Raw genomic sequence first — 24,795 nt, 5'->3', positions numbered from 1 at the left:
TAGACTCCTACTATTATTCCTCCCATCCATACCTTCAATCTGGGTTGAGTTCCAACTTGCATTTTGAATGATGTTCCACGTTATTTCCATTTTCATCTATGAATGGAGTTCTCAAAATGTAGAAAGAGGCCATGTTCCACGCACAAGGTTGCTAAGGGTCGATCACATACTCTCAAAAGGGTGCTGTAGATTACATCATGACCCGTAGATATCACCGGGGAGAACAAATTTGATCTTCTGGGATGTACTATGAGGGTACGGGGTCAACTACTCAAAGTCTAGAGTCTACATGAGGTTCAAAATAGGTAAAAACCTTGTTCCATACGATACAAGATTCATTTGCATCTGATTGGTAATTCATTTCTGTAACACAATTCATTTCTGTAACACAATCACTAACGACATCGACTTTGTAAGCCTACTTCTCGAACTTGTAACACGAGATTCCGTTGATTTTTATGGGTGTGTTTGGTTTGATTCCTATATTAGCCTGGCTAGCCCAACCAAACCAGGCTAGCATAAGCCTGCCTCTAGCAAGCTAAAATATGTTTGTTTGGTTACCTGCGCATTTGAGTCAGGCTAGAATGGGTTCGTGTTTGGTTGGTTCACTTGGTTTGCATACTGTCACCTTTTCCTCACGCTGGTGAGTTTACCCTCCCTCTCTCTCTGACATTGCCTCGAACAGGTTATGGGTAGAGCCCTTCTCTACAATCCACGGTCGCTATGGCCGGATCTGGCAGCAAAGGAGGACAGCAAGTGGCGGCCTCCTCCTCCTCCTATTCCTCTCTTGTTTCCTCTCTCTCCGCAGCGTGCCTGGATCCCCTTTCCCCCAATTCCCCAAGCAGCCACGAAGAGAGATCCCACGCTCAACCACCGCTTCTCGGCCGCGGCCTCCCTCGGCCCCTCCCTTCCTCCTTCCCTCCGGTGGTCGCCGAGGATGGGAGCGAAGAAGACTCCCTTTCTCCTTCCCTCCGTTGGCCGACGGGGACAGGGAGCGAAGAAGACTCCCTTCCTCCCTCCCTCCGTTGGCCGACGGGGACAGGGAGCGAAGAAGACTCCCTTCCTCCTTCCCTCCGGTGGTGGCCGGGGACGGGAGCGAAGAAGCCTCCCTTCCTCCTTCCCTCCGGCGGTCGTCGGTCACGGGTTGGTGTGCCATCGCATCATTCCTCCTCGCCGCCGTCGCAGTGTACGCCGCAGCTCCCTAACTCCACTCTCATCCACTTGGTGTAGGAGACCCCCGCCGCCGTCGCAGGAGACCCCCAACGCTGCGGCGGAGGAGTAGGTGCAGGCTGTGGGCAGGTGCGGAGAACCACCGGGAGGTCAATCGAACGGGACAGAGGGCTGGCCAGTGCCTGGCTCAGTTGGGAAGCTCGATTTGGGCTTTCAAAGTTGGCCAGGCTATCCCGGTACGGTCGGGCAAGTCTGGCCATGTCCCAAGCCCTATTTAGCGAACCAAACACCCAATTTCTAGCCCAACTGAGCCATGGCCACATGTGGAATGCAACCAAACACACCCTATGTTGCTTTTGTTAGCATTTGTTTTTAGTCATGACTAGAACTTGTAATAATAAATGATTGTTTGTATATTAGAGACAAAAATAAAGACTATTGATTCCATTATTTTCTAAAAAACAAGACGATTTTGCAATTTCCTCAGCAAAGTGAGCCTACTTTTACTCACTCACCACCTCTTCCCAAAAGCCTTTGTGCTCGTATTTCCAAAAAAAACATTCAAATATGCTAAAAAAACCCAACAATATTATAAAATGGATAGATGATGAAAAGTTCTATGTTCATATAACATTTGAGAAGCAACAAAAATTTATACAAAGGAGATAAAAAAAATGGAATCAGCACTTTAGTGCAAAATCCGCAACTATTCACCATGCGTATGCGTATGTAGAAATGATATCATGATCTACACATGAGTAGCACAAAATTCGCTTAGGCCTTGTTTACTTCCACTCAAATATCAAAAAAATTTAAGATTTCACGTCGTATCAAATGTTTAGACGTATACATAAAGTATTAAATATACACGAAAATAAAAATTAATTATAAAGTTTAGTTGAAATTACGAGACGAATCTTTTGAGTCTAGTTAGTCCATGGTTGGACAATAATTATCATAAACAAACAAAAATGCTACAGTGTCGTGAAATTTTTTTAACTAAACACGGCCAGACTTGTTTAGTTCTGAAATTTTTTTGTTTTCGGGACTGTAGCACTTTTGTTTTTATTTGACAAATATTTTTCAATTATGGAGTAACACTAGGCTTAAAAAATTCATCTCGCGATTTACAGGTAAACTGTGTAATTAGTTTTTATTTTGTCTATATTTGGTGCTCCATGCATGTGCCACAATATTAGATTTGATGGAGAATCTTGAAATTTTTTTAATTTTTGGGTGAACTAAACAGGCCTGAAGACGGTTCACATGTAATTTCCTTTTTCCTGGTTTTCTCCCTTCCATACTCCCATACCTTGTACAGTCTTTCGAGTATCCAGTGTTTGGGTCCAATTTCTTTCGTGAAAAAAATCATCACTGCTGACGTCACCAGGCTCCCGCAGGTTCCTCTGCTTTCAAGCTGTCCCATCACCACCAACGGCAGCATCTCCCGCCGGGTCGCACCGCAGATCTTCCCGTCAGACAGGTGCACCTCTCCTCTCTTCCCGATCCCCGCCCCGTCGTCCCGTCCCCGTCCGAACCGTGGCGAAGCTGCTGCTGCTCCGTGCCTTTTGTCCTTTCCTCCCCTACGGCCCTACCCTCCCTCCCGGGCAATGCCACGCCTTCTGGCTCTCCTCTCCGAAAGCGACCACACCTTCCCGCCGTCGCTGCTGGCATCGCTCCCCGCCACGCCCGAGCCCGACGGGCCCCCACCCCCGCCGCTCCCTGCGCGCGTAGGTACAACGACCTTCTCCCTTGTGCCTTTGCCAATTGCCATCAGTACATCACGTCGAGAACGAAAAGGAGCTTCTCTTCTCGCGGCAAAAGACGCCGTCCCCTCATCACGAGTCGCGCGCTGTGCCTGTGCGGTGTCACCGCTCGCCGGTCACGTACACCCGATGCGGTGACAGGGTAACCGACGAGATCACGGGGACACCTGTCCATCGCCGACGGGCGACGGCCGGCAAAGCTTCGCGCCTTCGCGGGGAGTCGCCGAGCGGACAAGTAGCAGTGCACGGTAGACGCAGGGGGGCGAGCCTCTCGCTCTTTCGTCCTCGTCGACGTCGTGCGTGGCGCCTCCTTTTCAGGCCGTCCCTTTCCGCATTTACGGCGCTCACGCTTCTCGCTCCAGTCCAGTCTCCGCCCCGGCCCCGGCGCCCCCCCTTCTTCTTATCCCCCAAGCAAAGCCGCCCGGTCGGGGCAAACGGAAGCGAAACAGGGCCCGTCTCTCCTCCCTCCACTCCGAAGGCTGCGTCTCATCCTCTAGCTGAGCTCAGTCTCACGATCCAGCAGTGACTTGTCATCGCAAGTCCAACGCCATGGGTGAGGATGACGACGACCAGCGGAACCAGATGCTGGGCGCGGGCCTGGACCATGAGCCGGAGCGGCGCCCAGGGGAGGCGGAGCCGGAGGAGGGCAAGAAACCTGCGGCCAGCGAGGCGGAGGCCGGCGGCGACGGCGCCGGCACGGAGGCGGCGACCTGCGACTACTGCGGGACCGCGGCGGCGGCGGTCTACTGCCGCGCCGACTCCGCCAGGCTGTGCCTGCCGTGCGACCGCCTCGTGCACGGCGCCAACGGGGTGTGCTCCCGCCACGCCCGCGCCCCGCTCTGCGCCGACTGCCGCGCCGCCGGGGCCGTCTTCCGCCGCGCCTCGTCCTCCGCTTTCCTCTGCTCCAACTGCGACTTCGGGAGGCACCGGGACGGCGGTGACCCGCCGCTCCATGACCGCTGCGCCGTGCAGCCTTACTCCGGGTGCCCCCCTGCGAGCGACCTCGCGGCGCTCCTCGGGGTGCCCCTCTTCGACAAGCCGGCCACCGAAGATGGTGGTGCCTGGTGGAACATCTGGGAGGAGCCCCAGGTACTGAGCTTGGAGGATCTGATCGTGCCCACAACCCCTTGCCATGGATTCGAACCTCTCTTAACGCCGTCCTCGCCCAAGGTAGTAGCAATGCCTTCTTCTTGCTCTCACTGCCCCAAAAATTTTAGTCGTGTCTGCTTTTTACTCTGATTTCTCTGATTTAAATTCTCGACTGGTCATCCGATGCACAAGAACCGGAGCATCTCGCCGGACGGCAAGATGAACGAGGAGATCCTTCGGCAGCTGGGTGAGCTCGCAGAGTCAGATGGCGGTGTGCAGGCATCAGCAGGTCGTGAGGAGGCAGAGCAAGCTGGTGGAGATCAGTTCCCTTCCTGGGCGTCGCCACAGTATGCCACTGGACATGGCAATTTTGGAACAGAGAACAACCATGAGGTTGCAACCATGCCTACTCCTCTTTACGAGGTTTGATCTGCGGACTTGAATCTCTTCTATGACTGATTACCCCCGCTTTTTACAACCTAAAACTATGGATGTAGACATGAGTATCTTTCACTTCATTTGTTCACCCATTGAGGACGCATTGAGGGACAGCATCGTTCAGAAACTTATACTTAGACTAGTGTATGAAGCATTTCCATTTGAATGGCAGAAACCATAGATGGCATATTCTACAACTCAAAACGTGCTTTGCATTAAGTCATACCTATCTGATGAGGGATATATTCTGAAACTGCCTAAGTCTCATGACTTGAGCATACATCTCACGGGAGTAAGGAAGTGAGCATAGTTAAGAATCTCAGGGATGACTGAGCAGTGAGTACCCATGGTATGCTGTTCACAAACTATGGATGAAGTCAGTACTTATAGAAGAAAAATCATGTTATTCTCAAAACATGTGGTTTCTTCTCACTGGATAAAAAATTCCAGTAACATTTTTGCCACAGCATCAATCAAAATTCAAAAACTATGCCAAGGGAAGATAGTGTCTGAAGCATTTTCTCTTGTATGGCAGAAACCATGCATATTCTTTATCATATGCTTAACACACTTTCCATTGAGTCATAGCTATCTTGAAGAGGGATATATTCTGAATCTGAGGTTCCTAGTGTTAACAGCTCGACACAACACTTTGGAATCAGAAAGAAGTCACTGTAGTTAAGAATCTTGCAAATTCCATTTGGATAACTGGAATAAGACCAGAATAACTTGCTTATGATATATTGATACGGTTCTATTGCTCCGTTTTTCTCTTTTCTGGCTATACCATCAAAAGATTCGATTAGTAAACCTGAAACAATGTTTTGATACTGCCATGGTTCCACACCTCGTTCAGGAAGTAGTACTGCTACTTGCTGTGGCTGAACTTAGTAATGAAAAAGGATACTAAAGTCTAAGTATGGGGTGTAAAATCAAAGAGCTCTGGAAAACATAAATGTACACGTCCTCTCAGTGCTCATACTTCTGTACACAGTGCTTACTTATTTAGACACCAATTAACAAGCTGTTTTTTTTTCTGGCTGGCAGAATGGCAGATGGAATAACTGTGATTTGGATGCCCTAAATGATGCATGCAAGGTCGAGGTCGCATATGATCAGGTTCCAGTCAGCTCAGCTGAACCGTGCTTGTCATCATTTGCCCCATTGTCGGAAATCTGCCCCAGCATTAGCAATGGTAATAGTATGGAAGATAACCACCAGGTTAATCCTGGCATTGGCATGCCCATGCAAGGTCTACCCAAAAGGACTGGCTTTGATGTTGTGCCTTGCCCTGATCGTGACTCGGTCATTTCGCGCTATAAAGCGAAGAGGAAGACAAGAAGGTGAGATATGGATATGCCATGACATGATTTTTGTTTTCCCTGACAATTTTTCTGGTATGGACCAGCTTGGAGCGGTAACTTCTAATGTACATAACTGTGCTGCAATGGAACTCCTGCAGATTCGACAGGCAGGTCCGGTATGAGTCACGCAAAGTTCGTGCTGATGGCAGGCTCAGGATCAAGGGGCGTTTTGCAAAGGCAAACCAGACATGAACCTGAATTTGCAATATGCTAAGCATCTTCCGGCACGAAGAAGAAAATTGATTAGGGGCGATTGCGTGATTATAATGCATAAATGTGCCAGAATTTTGTTTGCGTTCAGTTCAATAGCTGATAACCATAGCTTCATATACAGTGGAATGATGTGTGTGTATTGCAGTTATGTGACTAGTGGCTACACTACTTTGAGAGATCAAACACCTGTATATAGTATGTGACTTTGACGTGCTGGAGATAATATAATAGTACCGTTATGTTTGGTTTGGCTTAGCTATTAACTTATTATTTGGCCTTGTTTAGTTCCAAAATTTTTGGCAAAATGAGCACTGTAGTAATTTCGTTTGTATTTGACAAATATTGTTCAATCATGGACTAACTAGGCTCAAAAGATTCGTCTCGTCAATTCCGACCAAACTGTGCAATTAGTTTTTATTTTTATCTATATTTAATACTCCATGCATACGTCTAAAGATTCGATGTGACGGGGAATCTGAAAAATTTTGCAAATTTTTTTGGGAACTAAACAAGGCTTCCAATGCAAAAGCTTCTTTCACTGATGAGTAATGAACAACGTTGTAATGCAAAAACTGAGAAATGATATTAACACATGGGATGGTGGAAATGTGGAATCTGTTAAGACGAATAATTCATATTCTGTGGCGTGGATTTCTTTTAACAATTCAACAATCGTGGAATTACATTTTACAGTGTTTACTGTTAAGAAACAGTGGGTGAAAACATATACTGTGTGCGGACAAGATTTCAGCTTCTTTGAACCAACAATGATTTTGAGACAAACAAAATTTCTCTTCCTCCAAATTAGAGAATCATCATACTATGGTACAATCGAATCGCAAGTTGTGTTTGCATCATCAAGAAGTCAAAAAGCTCACCTTTCTACAAGTACATTGTCGGCATAGAATTTACAAGTTCCTTTCTCCTGGAAACTGGCAATGGAGAAGGCCTAGAAGATGGTCTGCTCGCCGAGCTCCTGTCCCGCCATCCCTTCCCTTATCACTCTTTGGAAGAACTGCTCGAGCGTGTCCTTGCCGTAGCTTGGTGTCTTCTCGTCGCTGTACTCCCCGGTCTCCGGGTCCAGCAACAGCATGCTCTCTGAGGCATAGTACCTGCCAATCTTGCCGAACTCGGCGGCGTCCTCCAAGCCCGGGAACAGCTTGGCCAGTCCATCGAGCACCCAGATGACGGCGTCCATGATCTGGATGGGCACCTTGATGAACTTGGGCTCGCGCCCGAGCAGGCGGAACAGCATCTCCCCCTGCTCCAGCGGCGTGAGCGCTTTCCCCGGCCCGCCGATGGGCAGCACCTTATTGGCCTTGTCCTGGTCGTAGATGCAGTCGGCAATGAAGGCGGCGAGGTCCTCCTCGCTGATGGGCTTGCAGGCGCAGAGCTTGCCGTCGCCGAACATGACGTACGGCTGCCCATTCTTGACGATGTCGACCTGGCCGCCGAGGCTCTTGAAGAACGCGGTGGGGCGCACGACGCTGTAGGTGAAGGCGGGGTCCCGCGCGGCCTCCGCGGCCAGCTCCTCCTCGAACTTGAGCTTGGCGCGCTGGAACTCGAGGAGCGGCTTCTGCACGCAGATGGCGGAGAGGAGCACGAAGTGGGCGGCCCCGAGCCCGCGCGCGGCCTGGAGCGTGTGCAGCGTGGCGCGGTAGTCGACGCGCCACGAGTCCTGCACCCCGCCGCCGCGGCTGGCGAGGCAGCAGACCGCGGCGTGGACGGGGCCATGCGGGGCGAGGTCCGCGAGCAGCGCGGCCGGGTCGGTGACGTCGGAGAAGACGACCTGGGCCGGGGCGAGGTCCGCGACGACGTCCTCGGGCGAGTTGCGGCCGCGGATGCCGCTCCGGGGCCGCGCCACGGCGAGCACGCGGTGGCCCCGGCGGAGGAGCTCACGGACGACGTAGCGGCCGATGTAGCCCGTGGCGCCCGTGACGAGGACCGTGGTCTCCGAGGCCGGCAGCGCGCGGAAGGGCTGCGCCGCCGCTGGCGCGGGCGCCGCGGAGGAGGCGAGGAGCGGGCTCCGGCGTCGGGTGGCGGTGCCGGGGAAGGAGAGGAACCGGGGAGCGGGGCGGGTGGACGACGACGGCGTGGCGGTGCCGGTGGTTGGGAGGCGGGAGGATAGGAGGAGGGCCGCCATGGCAGTGGCGACTGGCGACGGGGAAGTTGGACGGAATGCGGGAGGCGCAGAGTGTCAGCGAGGAGCTGGGCGGCGTTTGTGGCGATGGCGAGGTGTGGGGAATCCGGTGGTGTGATTCTGGTTTCGGACACGGCGAGCACAACGGATGGATGGATCACATTTCGCGATCTTTTTTTTTTAGAGCAGAGAAAAGACGAGGGCGAGCATGGCAGCGTGATTTTGGGCTGAAATCTTTCTGAGCCCATGGGCCTATGTTGTGTATGAATCGAGAGGATTCCAACCACAAAACGCGGCCCGTCAGAGTCCAGTGTTGAGAATCACAATAAAAGCGGCACGCAGTGACTCTTCCGCCGCCGACGACGACGAAGAAACCCTAGCATCCGCCGCCGCCGTAGCTTCAAATCCTACGCCTGCTGGCTGCTGCTGCGGCTTCTTGCGATCTTCGTCTCTGAATTAGGATTTCTGTGTCCTTTTCCGCACCTTTCGGCGCCGTTTCGTTCCTTCTCTTATTTTTTCTCTGTCGATTCGGGGTTTTTTTTTTTGTTTTTTCAAATGGGGGTTGGATTTCTCTCGTCTCCTCGTTTTTTTTTCCGTCGATCTGTTTTCACTTTTGAGCGGGGTTGGAATTCTCTCTGTTAAAACCGCAAAAGCTTCGCATGATCCGCAAACGATTGGTTTTGCTCCTCATCATTTGTACAATTTCTAGGGATTGGTTACTGATTTGAGTGGTTCGTTGCCGGTGATGACAGCGTATGGCATGAGTCTCGATAACTATTTTGCGCTTCGGGTGATCTCTTGCCCGAGTTATCGGCGACAAAGATTAATGTGCCAAAATGCTAATCTGAGGCCAATTATATACCTCTTTTTTCTTTTTTTTCCTTAAAAAAAAAGGAAGTAGCTTCTTATTGCCCCCAAAAAAAATTGTTTGCCTCCAAACTGATTTTGTACTCGACTGTAATCCCTTTACTATAATCTATGTACTGTCAATCATTACAACGTCAGTCGATTAAGGGCGATCCACCTCAGAAAAGGTGGGTGTGTTTGGAACCTGGATTTGGCCATTTGGGAAGGGTTTGGAATGCTGTTTTTTTTTCATGCTACTAGTGCTAAGGTGCTGCCGGCTGTAGTTCAGAAGTACGACATCACTCCCCAAACACGAGTACGATACCAGTAAAACAAAGTTAACTTTTATTTATTAATTTAACAAGGATAAGAGAACATAATTCTCTACACATCGTTTGTGTTAGAGATTGCCAGTATACCATCAATAATTCTGTTAGAGATTGCTAATCCATACATAGATAAACAAGTTACCAACCATACCAATGGCACATGGCCAATAAGATGATAACGGCGCTATCTTCACCAGTTTATGGATGAAAGAATGTTTATGATTCTACTACAGTCCACAGCATAGCGTCATCGGTCCAATACACAATCTGATCACTTCCATAGTTCATTGCAGGCTTGTTAATGTCTCAGACTCTGAGTGTAGCTTGTTTACTTTCTTTAATGAGTTGGGCCAGCAATTTAGCTCGTTTAGTTCATGAGCTAGCTTAAACCGGCTCGCTGGCTGAACCAGCCAGAAAACAACAATCATAACCTCGGATCTTTCGACCGACCGCACGTTGTGACTCTTCACCTCATCTCTGACTCTTTATCTCCTTTTCAATTCCCATTAGTGACTCCCACGATCACAGGTGTCTATCCCCAACTCCTAATGTGATGGTGCATCATCCGTAGTTCGTAAACAGAAGCTAGAACGCATACCTGACACTCCTGGTTGTTGCACAACTTCAGCAATATTACAAACAATGTTTGCCCTCCACCATAGAAGCCACCAAGTAGTTGGTAACACGCACACACGGGTCACATTATTAGCGGGTGAAGGTACACAACAACAACACAAATACAGTGTGTAAGAGCAAGTGCGGTGCAGTCGTATGTCATCATTAGCCTCAATAAAAAGCTAACCTACATAATGTTCGAAATGGATGGGTAAGTTTTCGTCCCAACTCGACCCGTTTTCTATATTATGATTATGATGATGTTGTTTCTAAATTTAGTTAAACATAAAAATTGTTATTTTCAATTAGTTCTACCACCATTTTAACTATTTTTGTACTCTTTAATCACTAAAATATAGAAAAATCTCATACCGATTTTTCCCATTTTCTATATTCTAAAACTGTTTTTGTCCACTTTCATCCCTCTACCATTTTAACTATTGGGAGCACTTCTCTTTCTTACATTGTGCTCTTTCATGGTTGCTTTTGTATTTTGTCAGGTGAGACATGTGACTTCTACTGGTTACTAGTAGGCTCTACGAGAACACCATTTTCTTACGTACCTTTTCTTGTCTAATCCTATATGGTCTGACGAAGCGAACGTCTAGTATGGAGCAATGGGGGTGGCCTAAGGGCTTGCCCAACCCTACATCGTGGCTGTGTGCCTACGGTTCCACGTCCGCATTCGGTATCCACATTCATTCTTAGGGTGTCAATGCTGCTTGTAGAAGACACTTGCTTCACTTGACAAAAGCGAGAAGCTACTACCCAAGCGCGTGTTGGAAGCCAAAAGCTACAACTATGTGATGCTTTGGAAGCTAAAAGTGAAACAAAACTTTAAGGTAAAATCACTACCCTCGTTGGTTTGTGTTGGCTCTGCCCTAAGAGCTTCCCCAACGCGACATCGTGGAGTGCTGCCCCAGACTCCACGTCTGCATTAAACTTCCAAGTCACTGAGGCCGGTAGCCTCGCAAAGGTGCAGAGTCTCTTGCAGAAGCTTCGATAGCCTCAACTAACACAGAGTAGAAGCACTACTTCCTATGGAGAGCTTTGGGTGCAGAGAAAAGCAAAAAGGATGCAGCATGACAAGCTTTTAGCTCTGCAAAGAGCAGTAAAGACATCAGCACCGTGATAAATGGAGTGTTGCTTCGTTTCGTCTCTTGCATAGGTGGAAGACTACTTTTATATGAGGCTAACGATTCCATCTGCTTACGTTGGGGGAAGCCCTAATAGGCTTCTGCAGAAATAGCTATAGCTTTATCCAACAAAAAGGTAAAGCATGTACGAGGGTTACGTCCGGAGAGAGAAATGCAAGAGAAGTGTATGTTATAGTTTCTTATAAGTTTTGATTTAATTTGATACGCTTTTTACGTGCAACTTATTGTTTCATTCCTCTCCTAACCTTTCACTTGTCTCCGGAAGGACCGAATGGCCTAATAAAAAGAAATGTAACTTAGCCTATAATTTCTAAAACTCTCTTTACGCCTTGTACTCAAGTTTGTACAAGTCTATTATGAGCTTCATACGTTACCTTTTTGTAAATTTATTTTGACAATCACGTGAGCTTTCATTTGGATGCACTGCAACTGCACATGATGATCGGTTGCTGACCCTGAAGAAAGTGGAACTTTCCAGTAGTCCTCACGCAATGGATCTGAGGGGAAATGACCACAAGACACGGGAGAGGCTGGAAGAACAGAAGCTTTCTTCCTGATGAAAGAAGACAAAGGCAAGTGAAGCGACCGGAAGGCACGGGGCGCTGCCAAACTGCTCGCTCCATCGCCTCGCCTCTGCCCTGGCCCCCGGGCCTCTTCCGCTCTTTCTCGTGCGCCGCAGAGCAAAAAGGGCAAAGCTCCGCGCCTTTCGCTAACAACTCCGACTCTCCTAGTCGTAGCCATCAAATTGAGGTCGTGCCCAGGTTTTTTTTCTCGAGTCTGTTCGTTTAAGTTTATCAGCCCGAATCTATCAATCATTCAGTAGTGTTTTTCTTTTACAACAAATCAGTAAATAAATACTGAATTCACTGACTTCTTGTTATTTTTTGTTTTATTAAAGAGAGAAAAAAAAACAGAGAAGTTTAAACCGAAGTTGAGTGGAGCTCCACTCCACCAAACAGCACAGAATGTAACAAGATTTCATTCTAATTGAATGGATCTCCCGTTTATTACCATAGGCAGTTAATATTCATCGCACAAACATTTTATCATGGATTTAGAATTCATATTAAGGTGAGATCAAGTCTAATTAGAGGTAACAAAAATAATAAATTTTACTATTATATTATTGGTATGAGCACCGTAGAGCGTATTATATGGTATAAAGAGCGCCGTAGAACTTATTATATGTTCGTCGCAATGTACAAATATATACTACTCAATCCATCCCAAATTGTAAGTCGTTTGACTTTTTTAATATAAAGTTTGACCACTTGTCTTATTCAAAGTTTTGTACAAAATATCACTTTTTTTTTGTTGTGTATTGGTTTATTAATAAAAGTTCTTCAAGAATAACTTAAATTTGACTATATTTGCACAAATTTTTTAAATAAGACGAGTGATCAAACTTAGGGTAAAAAAGTCAAACGACTTACAATTTAGGATGGAGGGAGTATTTTCTAGCATGGATATAACATTAGCGGGACCCACTCGGCCGTCCAAGACCCAAGAGAGAAAGAGAGAAGGAAAGAATGATCCATCGATGGAAGCTTTGCGGATGTGGATGGTCGCTACGCATGCAGCTGCAGGTCGGTGTCCACCCTCCAAAAACGAAGACCAACTCTCACACGCCTCGCTCACCCATCTCAATCCATTCCATGCCCTGCGAGCCTGCGGCATCATACGAGTATATGCTGAACGATGAATTGATGATAAGGTTGAACTCAAGGCCATGTATATATGTTTCCTTTGTTTCGTTGTCCTAACATTGCTGTGTTCATTCCGCCGCCGCCGTCGTCGTCGTCGTCGTCTCAGGAGGTCTCAGGTCTATCCGGATATGTGTCTGACGCAATGATGATAGACCACCGGATGAGTTATACTACGGGTCTACGGCCATGTTTAGATTGGAGATGGAAAATTTTTAGGTGTCATATCGAATGTGTCGGAAAGATGTCGAGAGAGATTTTTAGAAACTAATAAAAAAACAAATTACATAACTCGTCTAGAACTACAAGACAAATCTATTAAGCATAATTAATCTGGCATTAGCACACGTAGGTTACTATAGCACTTAAGACTAATTATAGACTAATTAGGTTTAAAAAATTCGTCTTACGATTTTCAACCAAACTGTATAATTAGTTTATTTTTTTATCTATATTTATTGTTCCATATATGTGTCCAAAGATTCGATGATATGGATAAAAATTTTTTGGGTGGAGGATCGCTCATCCCATGCCTGTTCCTCGACAGGACCGGCAGGAGATTGGAGTCCAGACCACAGATGCGTCTCATCTCAGGCCGTGGCTAATTTTTTGGGTTATTGTATTATTTTTATTTATATTTAATAATTATTATCCAATTATAAACTAAGTAAGTTTAAAAAATTCGTCTCGTGATTTATATAAAAATTAAATGGTGTAATTAATTTTTGTTTTCATCTACATTTAGTGATGTGCCGTAAGATTCGATGTGACAAAAAATTTTAATTTTTTTTTTGAGTTTTGGAGGAAACTAAACAAGCCCTCTAACGTTGACTCATCCGTCCACAAAGTCATTTCGTTCAACGGCGGTTTGCTAGGAAAAAAAACAGTAGTACCCTTATTCATATTCAGAGAGTATGTGTCATGAGCCTAATTACACAACTGTTTTCATAAATTCTTGATTTAACGGTCGGCTGGGGCCGTTGGGTGGGCCGGGGTCCTTGTTTACTTACGCGGAGCAAGGCGGTTGATCCGACGGTTGTGCGCGTAGTGTTGTGCTGTCCGCTACAACCACAACGACTAGCGTATGCAAGGAGCAACCGCCCAAACTAGTAATTAACCGATGATGCCGATGTGTTTGAGAGTGAGTCCGAGATGACCGAGACCTGCATGCTCGCGTTGCGTCCCATTAATTCCGATCATCAGACACGTTGATCCTCCTCCTTCCCTCCCATCGCTTTCATCCAGATCCATCCACGCCGACTCCTTTCTCTCCACCCTTTGATTCCCTTCAATTCCTCTCGGGGCCTTCCCGGGCCCTGCTGCCGTGCCGTCCATCCAAAATCCAAAAAATGGCTCATCTTTATCTTGGGCCTTGTTTAGTTCCGAAAAGATTTCGGATTTCGGTACTGTAGCACTTTCGTTTGTTTGTGACAAATATTATCTAATTATGGACTAACTAGGATCAAAAGATTCGTCTCGCGATTTCCAGCTAAACTGTGTAATTAGTGTTTATTTTCGTCTATATTTAATGCTTTATGCATGTGCCGCAAGATTCGATGTGACGGAGAATCTTGAAAATATTTTGCTTTTTGAGGTGAACTAAACAAGACCTTGTTGTTACTACTACCCCGCCCGATAGATGTCCTTGGTTTCAGTTCACTTTGAGCAGGTTTACCTGCATCACCGTCCATATATTGTCAAACGAAACCGATGTCCGGCGGGGCTACTACCTGGGGTTGGAGGTTAGTACTCCTACCTGTCCTATCCAGATGAACCACGTGTGGCCGATATCCATGCACATGCTACTCGCGCTGTCAGGACCCCTGCACTGCACTATATGTTAGATTTTTACATTAGAGAGGTGCCTAGACAGTCATTAGTGACGCGAAAACAAATTAAATCACTTATATTACATCTCTGATGTGATAAGCCAAAGGTGTTTTTTGTATCACTCTCTAAACTATTCATACTTCGATTACACCTAGGAAAGAGGCATCATTTTCAAATAGATACAATATCAACACAGAAGAATACACACCTTTATATCTTTGAATGTCTTAAAAAAAACTAGTTCAGTATATCTCGATATTGACAAAGCAATCACAAGTGTGTACTTCCTCTGTTATGTAATAGTGTATTCTGATATTTAAAATTTACCTTGAGATAATAAAAGATTTGGTAAAACAAAAAGAAAATGTTTACTAAATGGAAATGCTTCATCCAGTACTTGACATACTTTTGTGCAAGAGAACTGAGAGTCTACCCTTTATTAATCATGGGGAATAGAATCAGATTTACATAAATTAGAAAATTAAGTGAGAGTACCTCATTATTGACCGGTAGGTGCGGTGGGATAGTTATTTTTCTTTAGATGTACAGGTGTGATAACTGATACCTGGACTATGCATGGTTCACGATCAAACTGGTAAGTTGCTACACATGGCTACGCTCAATTGGTAATGGCCTGGTGAAGCGTCCCTGGTAAACCAGGAACTCAAATGTGATATAATACTAGTCTCAGGAGGCTAGTAACACATTTATTACATCAGATAAGTTTCAGCGCAGTAGTCTCGATAAGCGTGGACAATGAAGGCACGCTATAATAATAAGACACCAAAATACAACATAGGTCCAAAGGACCCAGAAACAAACGATATCGCCATCGAACATCTGACGAGTCCCAATGCCACAGGCTTAGTTGGGTGCAGACACGACCTTACTCGAACGCCACTTCGGGATCGAAGTCCGGATCTTCCTCTGTTTAATAAAGCAAGGGTGAGTACAAAGTACTCAGCAAATCCAACCTTACCCTACGGAAGGGGATAACAGTATATATGCATATGGATAAATCAAGGATGAGGCTTAGTTCTATTTGCATAAAGCTATCTTTTTACACATGCAAGGTTTCATTTCACAAATACTGTTGTAAAAGACCTCTTTTTCCACATATGATAGTATTTCTAAAAAAATGGGGGTTTGATCACAATTTTAAGTGTTGTTGAACCCTTGTTCCCACAACACAATGGCAGTCAACCATTTATTTCCAAAATCACACTCACTCTCATGTTTTCACTCATCCCAATCCATCTAGTTGTTGAAACCGAACCATAACCCGTCTGAGACCGCGGACACGGCTATCCAGATAGATTTACACTCTGCAGAGGTTGTACACTTTTCCCACAAGTAGGATACCATAACTTACACCGTCGTGCAAGCACAGATCCATCAAAGTCATTACCCTCCATAGCTAAGTAATGGCGCTCACCACGGGAACACTAAGGCCACATCTCATGATACCACAATAATTCACAAAGCTCTTTTCATACAATTCCACAATTTCACATACATCACTTAGTGTCCCGTTGCACACCTGCCTCCAGGTGATTGCCATACTAACTAGAGGGATTTAGACTAAGCCTTTCCCATGCAAGGCGAGTGGTTGTACGATAAATGAGTTAGGCAAGATGAATCATCAGCTCAGTCCTTAATCGAGACAAGGCGGATATCTTCACGCTTAACCCCGCAAGGTATAAGCCACAACACCAGGGCATCCCCAAAAGAGATCTCATCCGCCCCATCTCCATAGTAATCACATCTGTAACTTGTTCATTAACCCTTTCACAATACCCACAATTTATTTTCACCACTCACACCTTTTACTTTTAAAATTATTATATTTGGGAAAATATAGCGATGAGTATCCAGGATGAGTAACAAGTCCTAAGCATAGCATATTATTTGTTCCTAGGTTCGAACAAGACAATTACCGGGTAATATCAATTCAAGGATGGCTATTCAACAGGTTTTAACTAAGCAGCAAAAATACTTCGTACATATATCTTACATGCAATATTTAAAACGGCTTCTACGGGTTGTGTTTAAAAATAGGATCAATATGCATCAAAGGGGATCGGTTGGACTTGCCTCCGTCGGCGTCCTCAGCAAACTCTTGCTGACAGTCCGAGTCCTCGGCGTCACACTCGCGGTACTCGTCTCCAACGTTCTCGTTTTCCGGCTCGTTCACTCCGTCAGCTAAAATACGTGACGAACGACACAGACAACAGGCACAGATAAATAATCATATAAATTCAAATGAGCTCCAAAAATCATGAAATTAATATGGGAGGTAGATCATGATTTTAGATGAATTTAGGAAAAAGAATTATTAAAATCAGAGTTAGCATGTGGCATTTGTGAAATGGTCGGAATTTAATCATGCGAAAAAGGCTAACGATGATTAAGGAATGGATGCTTCACGTGGGCATTTGTTTGGCTGGTAGTGCATGTTGCATGCATGCATGTACTATTTGGAGTTAATGCTTGGCCCACACATGCATGGTTAGAGAGAAATTAGCAGGGGTCATTAGAACTCTTCTCTATGTCATGGTTCTATTCGTGGAGTTCTTGGCAGTGAACCGGTACAGACAAATACATGGAAAAATACAGAAAAATACTACAGAAAGACAGAGAAGAGCAAGGAGATGCTCATGAGCTGCTCACCTCGTCTTGCGACGACAGTCGAGCTCGGCTTGTGCGTATGGCCGTATACGGTATACGCGAAGTGAGAGCGTCCGAGTGAGTGAGTGAGTGAGTGAGTGAACGTGTTTCTCGGGTGGTGAGAGTGAGCACCCGAGAGTGCCTTTTTATAGGCCAGAGTGCTCAGCTCGTGGCCATTAGAATTGCTACTGTAGTGCATGGCTACACAGGACGACAGGACGGTGGACGGTGTAATTTTCATGCAAAGGACGATGTCCCATTTGCATGCACGTTGCATGCAAATGGACGGTGTCACCGTGTCCTTGCATGCAGGTGCATGCAAATGGTCGGTGGCATGTCCTGCATGCATGCATGAGATATATATTCGTGTAGGTGCACTGCTATGTTTTCTCGCATGTAAGCTTGCTGGTACTTGCTATTATTTGTGCGCGAAAAATAAATATGGATGGATTAGATGGAGATACTATAGAGCTCAAATTATTTTATAGTTTCTGAAATATATTTTGAAAATAATTTTTAATGCGAGTGATTTTTGAATGCGAATTTTTGGGATGTTACACCTGGTGTGCATTTAGCAAATGAGATGAATTTTATATAATAGGAGGTGTTATCAAATAATTCAATGATAACAAAAAAGGCCTGATTGTTGTTGTATTTGGATCTCATTGTAGCTAGTCGTGATTCTAGATAGTGAAATAGAATATAGAACTCATTAATATATTGATTAATTATTGCCATTGTATAGTGAGAATATCCAAATCGTAAAGGTTTGTATAGATTGTTGAACTCTAAGACTTCATTATAGAATCCAATGTTTGGATCTCATCGTCGCTTTCCCCTTTTTTTAAATTATTTTTCTTATAGACATCCAAAAAGGGCTAAAGTAATACTGTGTTATGGGTGGCAATTAAGGGTGGCGTTGGCAGGTTATTATGTAGTGGATTTATATGTATTTGTTACTCCCTTTGTTTTTATCTACATACCATACTACTAGGTTTATCATAAGTCTAACATTTATATCTTTGACCATTATTTTTTTTAAAAAAAATGTAGTTTTCTTGACAGGTTTATATTTTTAGATTCACTATATAAATACTCACATAATATATACTATAGATGTTGTAAAACTATAATGATTGTTTTTAAATGGATAGCCAAATATACTAATATTTGACTCAAGACATATCAATGTGACATGTAAAAAAAAGAATAGAGGAGTAGCTGCGAAAATAAAATCCTCTTAATATTATATAAATTATTCATGTGTATTGTAGGCAGCATTAATGAATAATTATTCATAATTAATATTGAAGCAAATCCCGTTTCCAAATGGGTGGGGATTGTGGTGGTCAATTGCTTAGATTTGATACGGTTGACCTGATGCGGGCACCGTGGATGTACTAGTACGTATAGTACGTACACTTGGACGGGCGAGATCGCGGGGGTGGCGTTGGCGTGGCAGCGCGCTTCGAATCGAATCGAAAATCGAACGGGGGGAATCGCGGTCGAAGCGGAGAAAAATCTGCGCGGCTTCGTGGGGACGTGGCGGACTCCCGAATCCTCGCGCGCGCCCGGCCCTCGGGCCCCGGCCCAGGGCCCTCAAGGCCCGGGCGAGCGGCTATATATGAGATGGAGATGAGCCGCGGCGGTTTGCCAAGCAAAAACACGGCAGTTCTAGTTTTTTTTCGATCTCGATCGCAGGCGCAGGCGCAGGCGCAGGCAGTGCACACACAACTCGTTCTTCTCCTCTCCCCTCCCCTCTTCCCTTCCTCTCTCTCTCTTGCATCCTTCCTCGACGGGCGATCCGCCGCAGGCTAGTAGAAGAACCAAACAAAGGAAGGGGGAGCGATGGTGTCCGCCGTGCTCCGGACCATCCTGGTGACGGGCGGCGCCGGGTACATCGGCAGCCACACGGTGCTGCAGCTGCTGCAGCAGGGCTTCCGCGTCGTCGTCGTCGACAACCTCGACAACGCCTCCGAGGTCGCCCTCGTCCGCGTCGCCGAGCTCGCCGGCCACAACGGCGCCAACCTCGTCTTCCACAAGGTGCGTGCGCACTCTAGAACGCGTGATTGGATGATTGCTTCCTTCCTACCCTGCCTGCCCGGTGCCAGGTTCCGTTTCCTTTGTTTAATTTCTTCCTACTGTGATGATTTTTAGTTAGTTTTTTTTTTCTCTCCTGGCTCGCTGAAGTTCCGTTGTTGGGATCGTCGCCTCGAGAATTTTTCGGGGTTTGATGATTCTGATGATGGAATTTTATAATATTTGTTTAATCATTTTTGTTCTCCACATACTAGTAACTGAATTCCTAAGTCTTACTTAATTTGTTCATTTTTTTTCCGTTTCCATTCATGATTTGATTTCCTACTAAAATCAACACGAACGGAACAAGTGACAAAAAGGGGCAGATATTGATTGATTTGTGGGGGAGGTTTCTTTCCTGCTTCGGTTGACACGGCCCAGACCTTCCCATGGCGGTTAAGGACCATTTCCTTCTACGTCTAGTCTATTACTATAGTAGTTGTACCCAGCTAGCTCTAGCTGTTCATGGTCACACACCAGCACACCACACATCATCATGTCCACGTATCACACTCCATTCCTAAACCCTGGAACCTTCAACACATGGTTGCTTCACCTTCACCGCGTGCGTCGACGCCGTTTCGTCCGGTTTTCCGTGGCAATCTGGACGGCCGCCGCCCACCGCCCCCGATCTTTCCTCGCGTTGACGCGGCGATTGATGGATGCGTGCCCTCCTCTTAGTGGAAACTGGAAATGGTACACCACACATGCACGCCCACGCGTTGCTTTCTTGCTTCGTTTCTCTTTTTTCCTTCGATTCCTTTCTTCTGCACTCAATAAATTGATAAACAAAACACAGAACGCGTCGTCGTGCCGTCCTCTGCCTGTGCGGTGTTTGTGATTCATTGGTCGGGTCAACCGTTAGCCTACTTCCACTCCGACGGCTCCGTGCGCGCAGCCAAACCTGAACTGGAACCTGGCCTGCCTGCCTAACTCCAATCATCCATTTCCGTTCCGTTCCATTGTTGAATGCTGCGTGATTAGCGGCCGAATTATATTGACCTCTCCCAGCCCACAATTTAATACACATCCCATCTCGCCTATTCTGCACCTTCATATTCATTCGTCAGATCGAAAGATCACTATTCTATATTACTATGTATGCATACCCATTTGTCTGCTAATGCATTTTTTTGTTGTTGAACTAAACTGTCTGTTTCTGCAATACGCACGCTAAACTTAAACTGGCTTTCTAATTAATACCTCCTCTGCCTCTGCAGGTTGACCTTCGCGACAGGCACGCTTTGGAGGAAATCTTCTCGTCCCACAGGTAACCAACAACGCCAGCTCAATTTACCGTCTCTTAATAGTACTTAGTTTGTCATGTATTTTATGGGCGGCCTCCCGAATGTTCCAGCAGCATACTACACAACGACAGCTGCTAAATAAAGTACCCTCCAAACTACGAGTCCAGTCGTGGTTGCCAACAATTGTCCCTAATGATTCGCGGCACTACGCCGCTACTTTATTTACTCGTAACAGATACCATACGAGGCTCTGCTGTTTGTTTTATTTATATACTATCACCATGACATGCATTATTACCTCTGCTTTGTTGGAGCCTGCCAATCAAATTAAGTGTTGCTGTATCTGCCTGCCGAGAATCTGCCACTCTGCTTGCATTTCGAGAGGTGTCAAAATGATTGGATTCAGTTCAGGCCTTGTTTAGTTCCACCCAAAAAGCCAAATTTTTTCGAGATTTCCCGTCACATCGAATCTTTAAACGCATGCATGGAATATTAAATATAGATGAAAATGAAAACTAATTGCACAGTTTGGTCGAAATTTACGAGACGAAACTTTTGAGTCTAGTTAGTCCATAGTTGGACAATAATTACCATAAACAAACGAAAGTGCTACAGTGTCGCGAAATTTTTCCCACAAGGAACTAAACACGGCCTGGCCTGAACTGATTCCTGGCAAGCTGTTTATGGAATCTGCCGTTTCTTTTTTATTCAGCTTAACTGACTTGAATTATTGCCGAATCTGGCATGCTGTTAGTTTTAATTGACTAATTCAGTTTTAGTCGCCGAATCTGCCGCTTTGCATGCATTTCTAGAAAAGCAAGGTGTTTCTATTGCTTGTGCTGCATGGTTACCACCACAGCTCACCTTAGCTACGCTGTTTGGCTATCTGTGATGATCACTTTCTCGGCACCGCCAGGGCAGCTGTTGTTTGTTGCTAAAATATTTGACATTTTCCCTTTGCTCCTGACTAACACACGACCACTTCGAACTGTGGGTGCAGGTTTGAGGCTGTCATTCACTTTGCTGGGCTCAAAGCTGTTGGCGAGAGCGTGCACAAGCCCCTGCTTTACTATGACAACAACCTCATCGGCACCATCACCCTTCTCGAGGTGATGGCTGCAAATGGCTGCAAGAAGGTAACAGACACACTTGGCTCTTGTTTCATATACGAAGCCATCTTCTCTTGCCCTGCATTTTTGGGCACTCATGTGTTGCTTGCTTTACAACTTGTTTCTGTTGGCGTCGCCTACTTTGCATTGCGCATCTGCATGCCCCTTGCTGGGGCTCACAGGATACCGGTGTCCTAGTTTGCTTCTGGACCAGGTGCCACTGTCCCTTTTTCGTTGTCTGCCAGCCAATTTGTAAATTTGTGTCACGGAGGTGCCACAGCCATGCATGCTGTCCGTGACGAAATCTTCAATGCGATGGTTCCAGATTCTGTAGCTTGTCTCTCGGCCATCCATCCGTCTAACGTTTTCTGTTCAGTAGTGCTAGCTTGCTGTGACGATATTTTTTCTGGTGCAGTACGGGTTAGGAACTGAAAAATGACCTTCCTCGGCCATCCATAATGCATTCTCGTTTAATAGTACCTCAGCACTCATTTCAGCTTAGAATCCATTATCTCGCATTAATACAGCAGGAGTCTGAGTAATGCATCACCATCACTGTCTCTGGAAAGCTAACTGAACATGCTTCCTTGTCATTACAGCTGGTGTTTTCGTCATCTGCAACTGTCTACGGGTGGCCTAAGGAAGTTCCATGCACCGAAGAATTCCCGCTTTGCGCCACCAATCCCTATGGGCGGACCAAGGTTCCTTTTTTTTCCTTATTATTTCTTGGTCGTTGGTCCAATACTGCCTTTTTTTGTTCAATGATCATCTATTAATTACAAAAAAAACTTCGATGATACCGTGGCTGCAGCTTGTGATTGAAGACATCTGTCGCGATGTGCACCGTTCAGACCCTGATTGGAAGATCATACTGCTCAGGTACTTCAATCCTGTTGGTGCTCATCCAAGCGGATACATCGGCGAAGACCCCTGTGGTGTCCCAAACAACTTGATGCCCTATGTTCAGCAAGTCGCTGTTGGGAGGTTACCTCACCTCACGGTCTATGGAACAGACTACAATACAAAGGATGGAACTGGGGTACGTGTACTCTATTTGTGCTGCTCTGTTATTGTCTAATGGTAGTTAGTCCAGAACTCAGCTCATTATTGATCTATATGTTACTTACAAAAAACTGCCAGGTGCGTGATTACATCCATGTTGTTGACCTGGCTGATGGCCACATAGCAGCCCTAAGGAAGCTCTATGAAGACTCCGACAAAATAGGTTGGTTACCTATTGTTGATTCTAAACTTCATGGACAACTCAGCTGTTGTATATTCAAGCGATCAGCTAAAGCTGGCTAATGATGTGATGCTCGTCTACTGGTTGGTTGTAATGCATGTAGGATGTGAAGTATACAACCTGGGGACAGGAAAGGGGACATCGGTGTTGGAAATGGTGGCTGCATTCGAGAAGGTTTCTGGGAAGGTAAAATTAAGTTACTTTAAACAAACAAACACACACACACACACACACACACACACACACACACACACACACACACACACACACACACACACACACACACACACACATATATATATATATATATGTTTGCCAACATATTGATGTTTCGTTCATCCTACTGTTTGTCTGAGTTGCTGAAATTCTGTACAGAAAATCCCACTGGTGTTTGCTGGGCGAAGACCTGGAGACGCAGAGATCGTCTATGCCGCAACTGCCAAGGCAGAGAAAGATCTCAAATGGAAGTAAGTATGCTGCTAGCTGTGGCTTGTATGCTGCTGGTGCAGTTTGATTTATTCCGCGTGGCATTCTCCCGATCCGAACCTTAACGAAACAAATATATGAAAACTTGCAGGGCAAAATACGGGATCGAGGAGATGTGCAGAGATCTGTGGAATTGGGCAAGCAAGAACCCATACGGCTATGCTGGATCACAAGACAACGGCAAATGAATCACCGATCCATGCATCCTGCAGTAGTAGCGAGCAGCAAACTGAGCAGCAGCAGCCTATACCACCATAATTAATAACTCATCATATGTAATAGTCACTCAGTCAGTCAGTCATCTAATTAGGGGATGGTGCGATGGGCCTCGTTTCTTCATTGTATAGAGGGAGGAGTAGGGGGGTCCATTTCATCCATTATCTTGTTATTCTTTTTTTATCATTCCTGTAAGATTATTAGACCAGCCTGGTATTGCTTCATGGTTGGTTGCTAGAAAAGGAATAAACTCCTTGCATACCAAATTATTATAGATATATTATATACATGCATACACTGATTGTATCTTTATATTATGTTGATACTTGACTCGAATCAGTTGATGAGACCTACTCGTGCTGTCGTCCGCTCTGGTTCTGCATGATCGTTCGACTCGGAGTTCCTACTGTAAAACAGTACTCGTGTACTCGAAAGCGAGCCTAACACCATCTTTGGAATTGAAACGAACATCTGAAATCCTATGAAACAGGTCTGCTGTGCGCCCCCTGAAATCCTAAGAAATTGGTCTGCTGTGCGCCCTAATTTGCCGATGTTTCCTCCACTCCACTGATGTCTTAGGCCAGCTTTCATCTCCATCCTCCAAAGTCCCCAACCCCGCATGAAACCTCGCCGTCTCCAACCAGTTTACTCACTCGTTATTTTTTTTTACAACAAACAGATTGATTTATATTAGCAGCATGAAACTGATAGTATGGTTATAGGCTTATAGCTTTGCATGTTTACACTAGACAGTTGGTGATGTAAATAAGAGCACACAGGCTCAAGAGTGGAACCAGAAGCAGAGAGAGCCTGTCTAGCTAGGCTATCAGCATGACATACTTAGATAGACTCCCTCTAAGAATGGTCTGTGTACCACTAAAAGTGTCTACAGGTACCTCAGCCAGCAGCAGCCTCCATGGCGAGGAGCGCATAGAATGGGAGGAGGACGAGAGCGGAGGTAGGGAATGAGATCCTCTATAGTTGGCCAGCTAACTTGTCTCTGGAGTAGCTTGAAATTTGGCCGCTCATGTGTATATTTAACGATGACCAGAGCATATGGGCTGCCCCCTTAGCTCGCTGGGCTTTGG

General features: G+C 45.8%; 3 protein-coding genes across 3 annotated transcripts; 2 read left to right on the top strand and 1 right to left on the bottom strand.

The window, feature by feature from the left end:
• LOC8082654 (zinc finger protein CONSTANS-LIKE 13) lies at positions 2,949–6,295 on the top strand. Its single transcript, XM_002467817.2, has 4 exons — positions 2,949–4,106; positions 4,218–4,448; positions 5,511–5,806; positions 5,926–6,295. Exons 1-4 carry the CDS (start codon positions 3,486–3,488, stop codon positions 6,017–6,019), a joined length of 1,242 nt encoding a protein of 413 aa, XP_002467862.1. The 5' UTR covers positions 2,949–3,485; the 3' UTR covers positions 6,020–6,295.
• Positions 6,659–8,311, bottom strand: LOC8082294 (divinyl chlorophyllide a 8-vinyl-reductase, chloroplastic). The gene has a single exon (XM_002465229.2). The coding sequence runs from the start codon at positions 8,181–8,183 to the stop codon at positions 6,990–6,992; it is 1,194 nt and encodes a 397-aa protein (XP_002465274.1). The 5' UTR covers positions 8,184–8,311; the 3' UTR covers positions 6,659–6,989.
• LOC8082653 (UDP-glucose 4-epimerase 1) lies at positions 18,976–24,054 on the top strand. Its single transcript, XM_002467816.2, has 9 exons — positions 18,976–19,370; positions 20,627–20,676; positions 21,654–21,789; positions 22,362–22,463; positions 22,574–22,801; positions 22,903–22,987; positions 23,109–23,191; positions 23,381–23,472; positions 23,583–24,054. Exons 1-9 carry the CDS (start codon positions 19,176–19,178, stop codon positions 23,677–23,679), a joined length of 1,068 nt encoding a protein of 355 aa, XP_002467861.1. The 5' UTR covers positions 18,976–19,175; the 3' UTR covers positions 23,680–24,054.

This window comes from Sorghum bicolor, chromosome 1 (genome assembly GCF_000003195.3).
Source record: "Sorghum bicolor cultivar BTx623 chromosome 1, Sorghum_bicolor_NCBIv3, whole genome shotgun sequence".
Lineage (NCBI taxonomy): Eukaryota > Viridiplantae > Streptophyta > Magnoliopsida > Poales > Poaceae > Sorghum > Sorghum bicolor.
The sequence above is the reverse complement of the archived record's forward strand: the minus strand, read 5'-3'. Positions and strand labels throughout refer to the sequence as shown.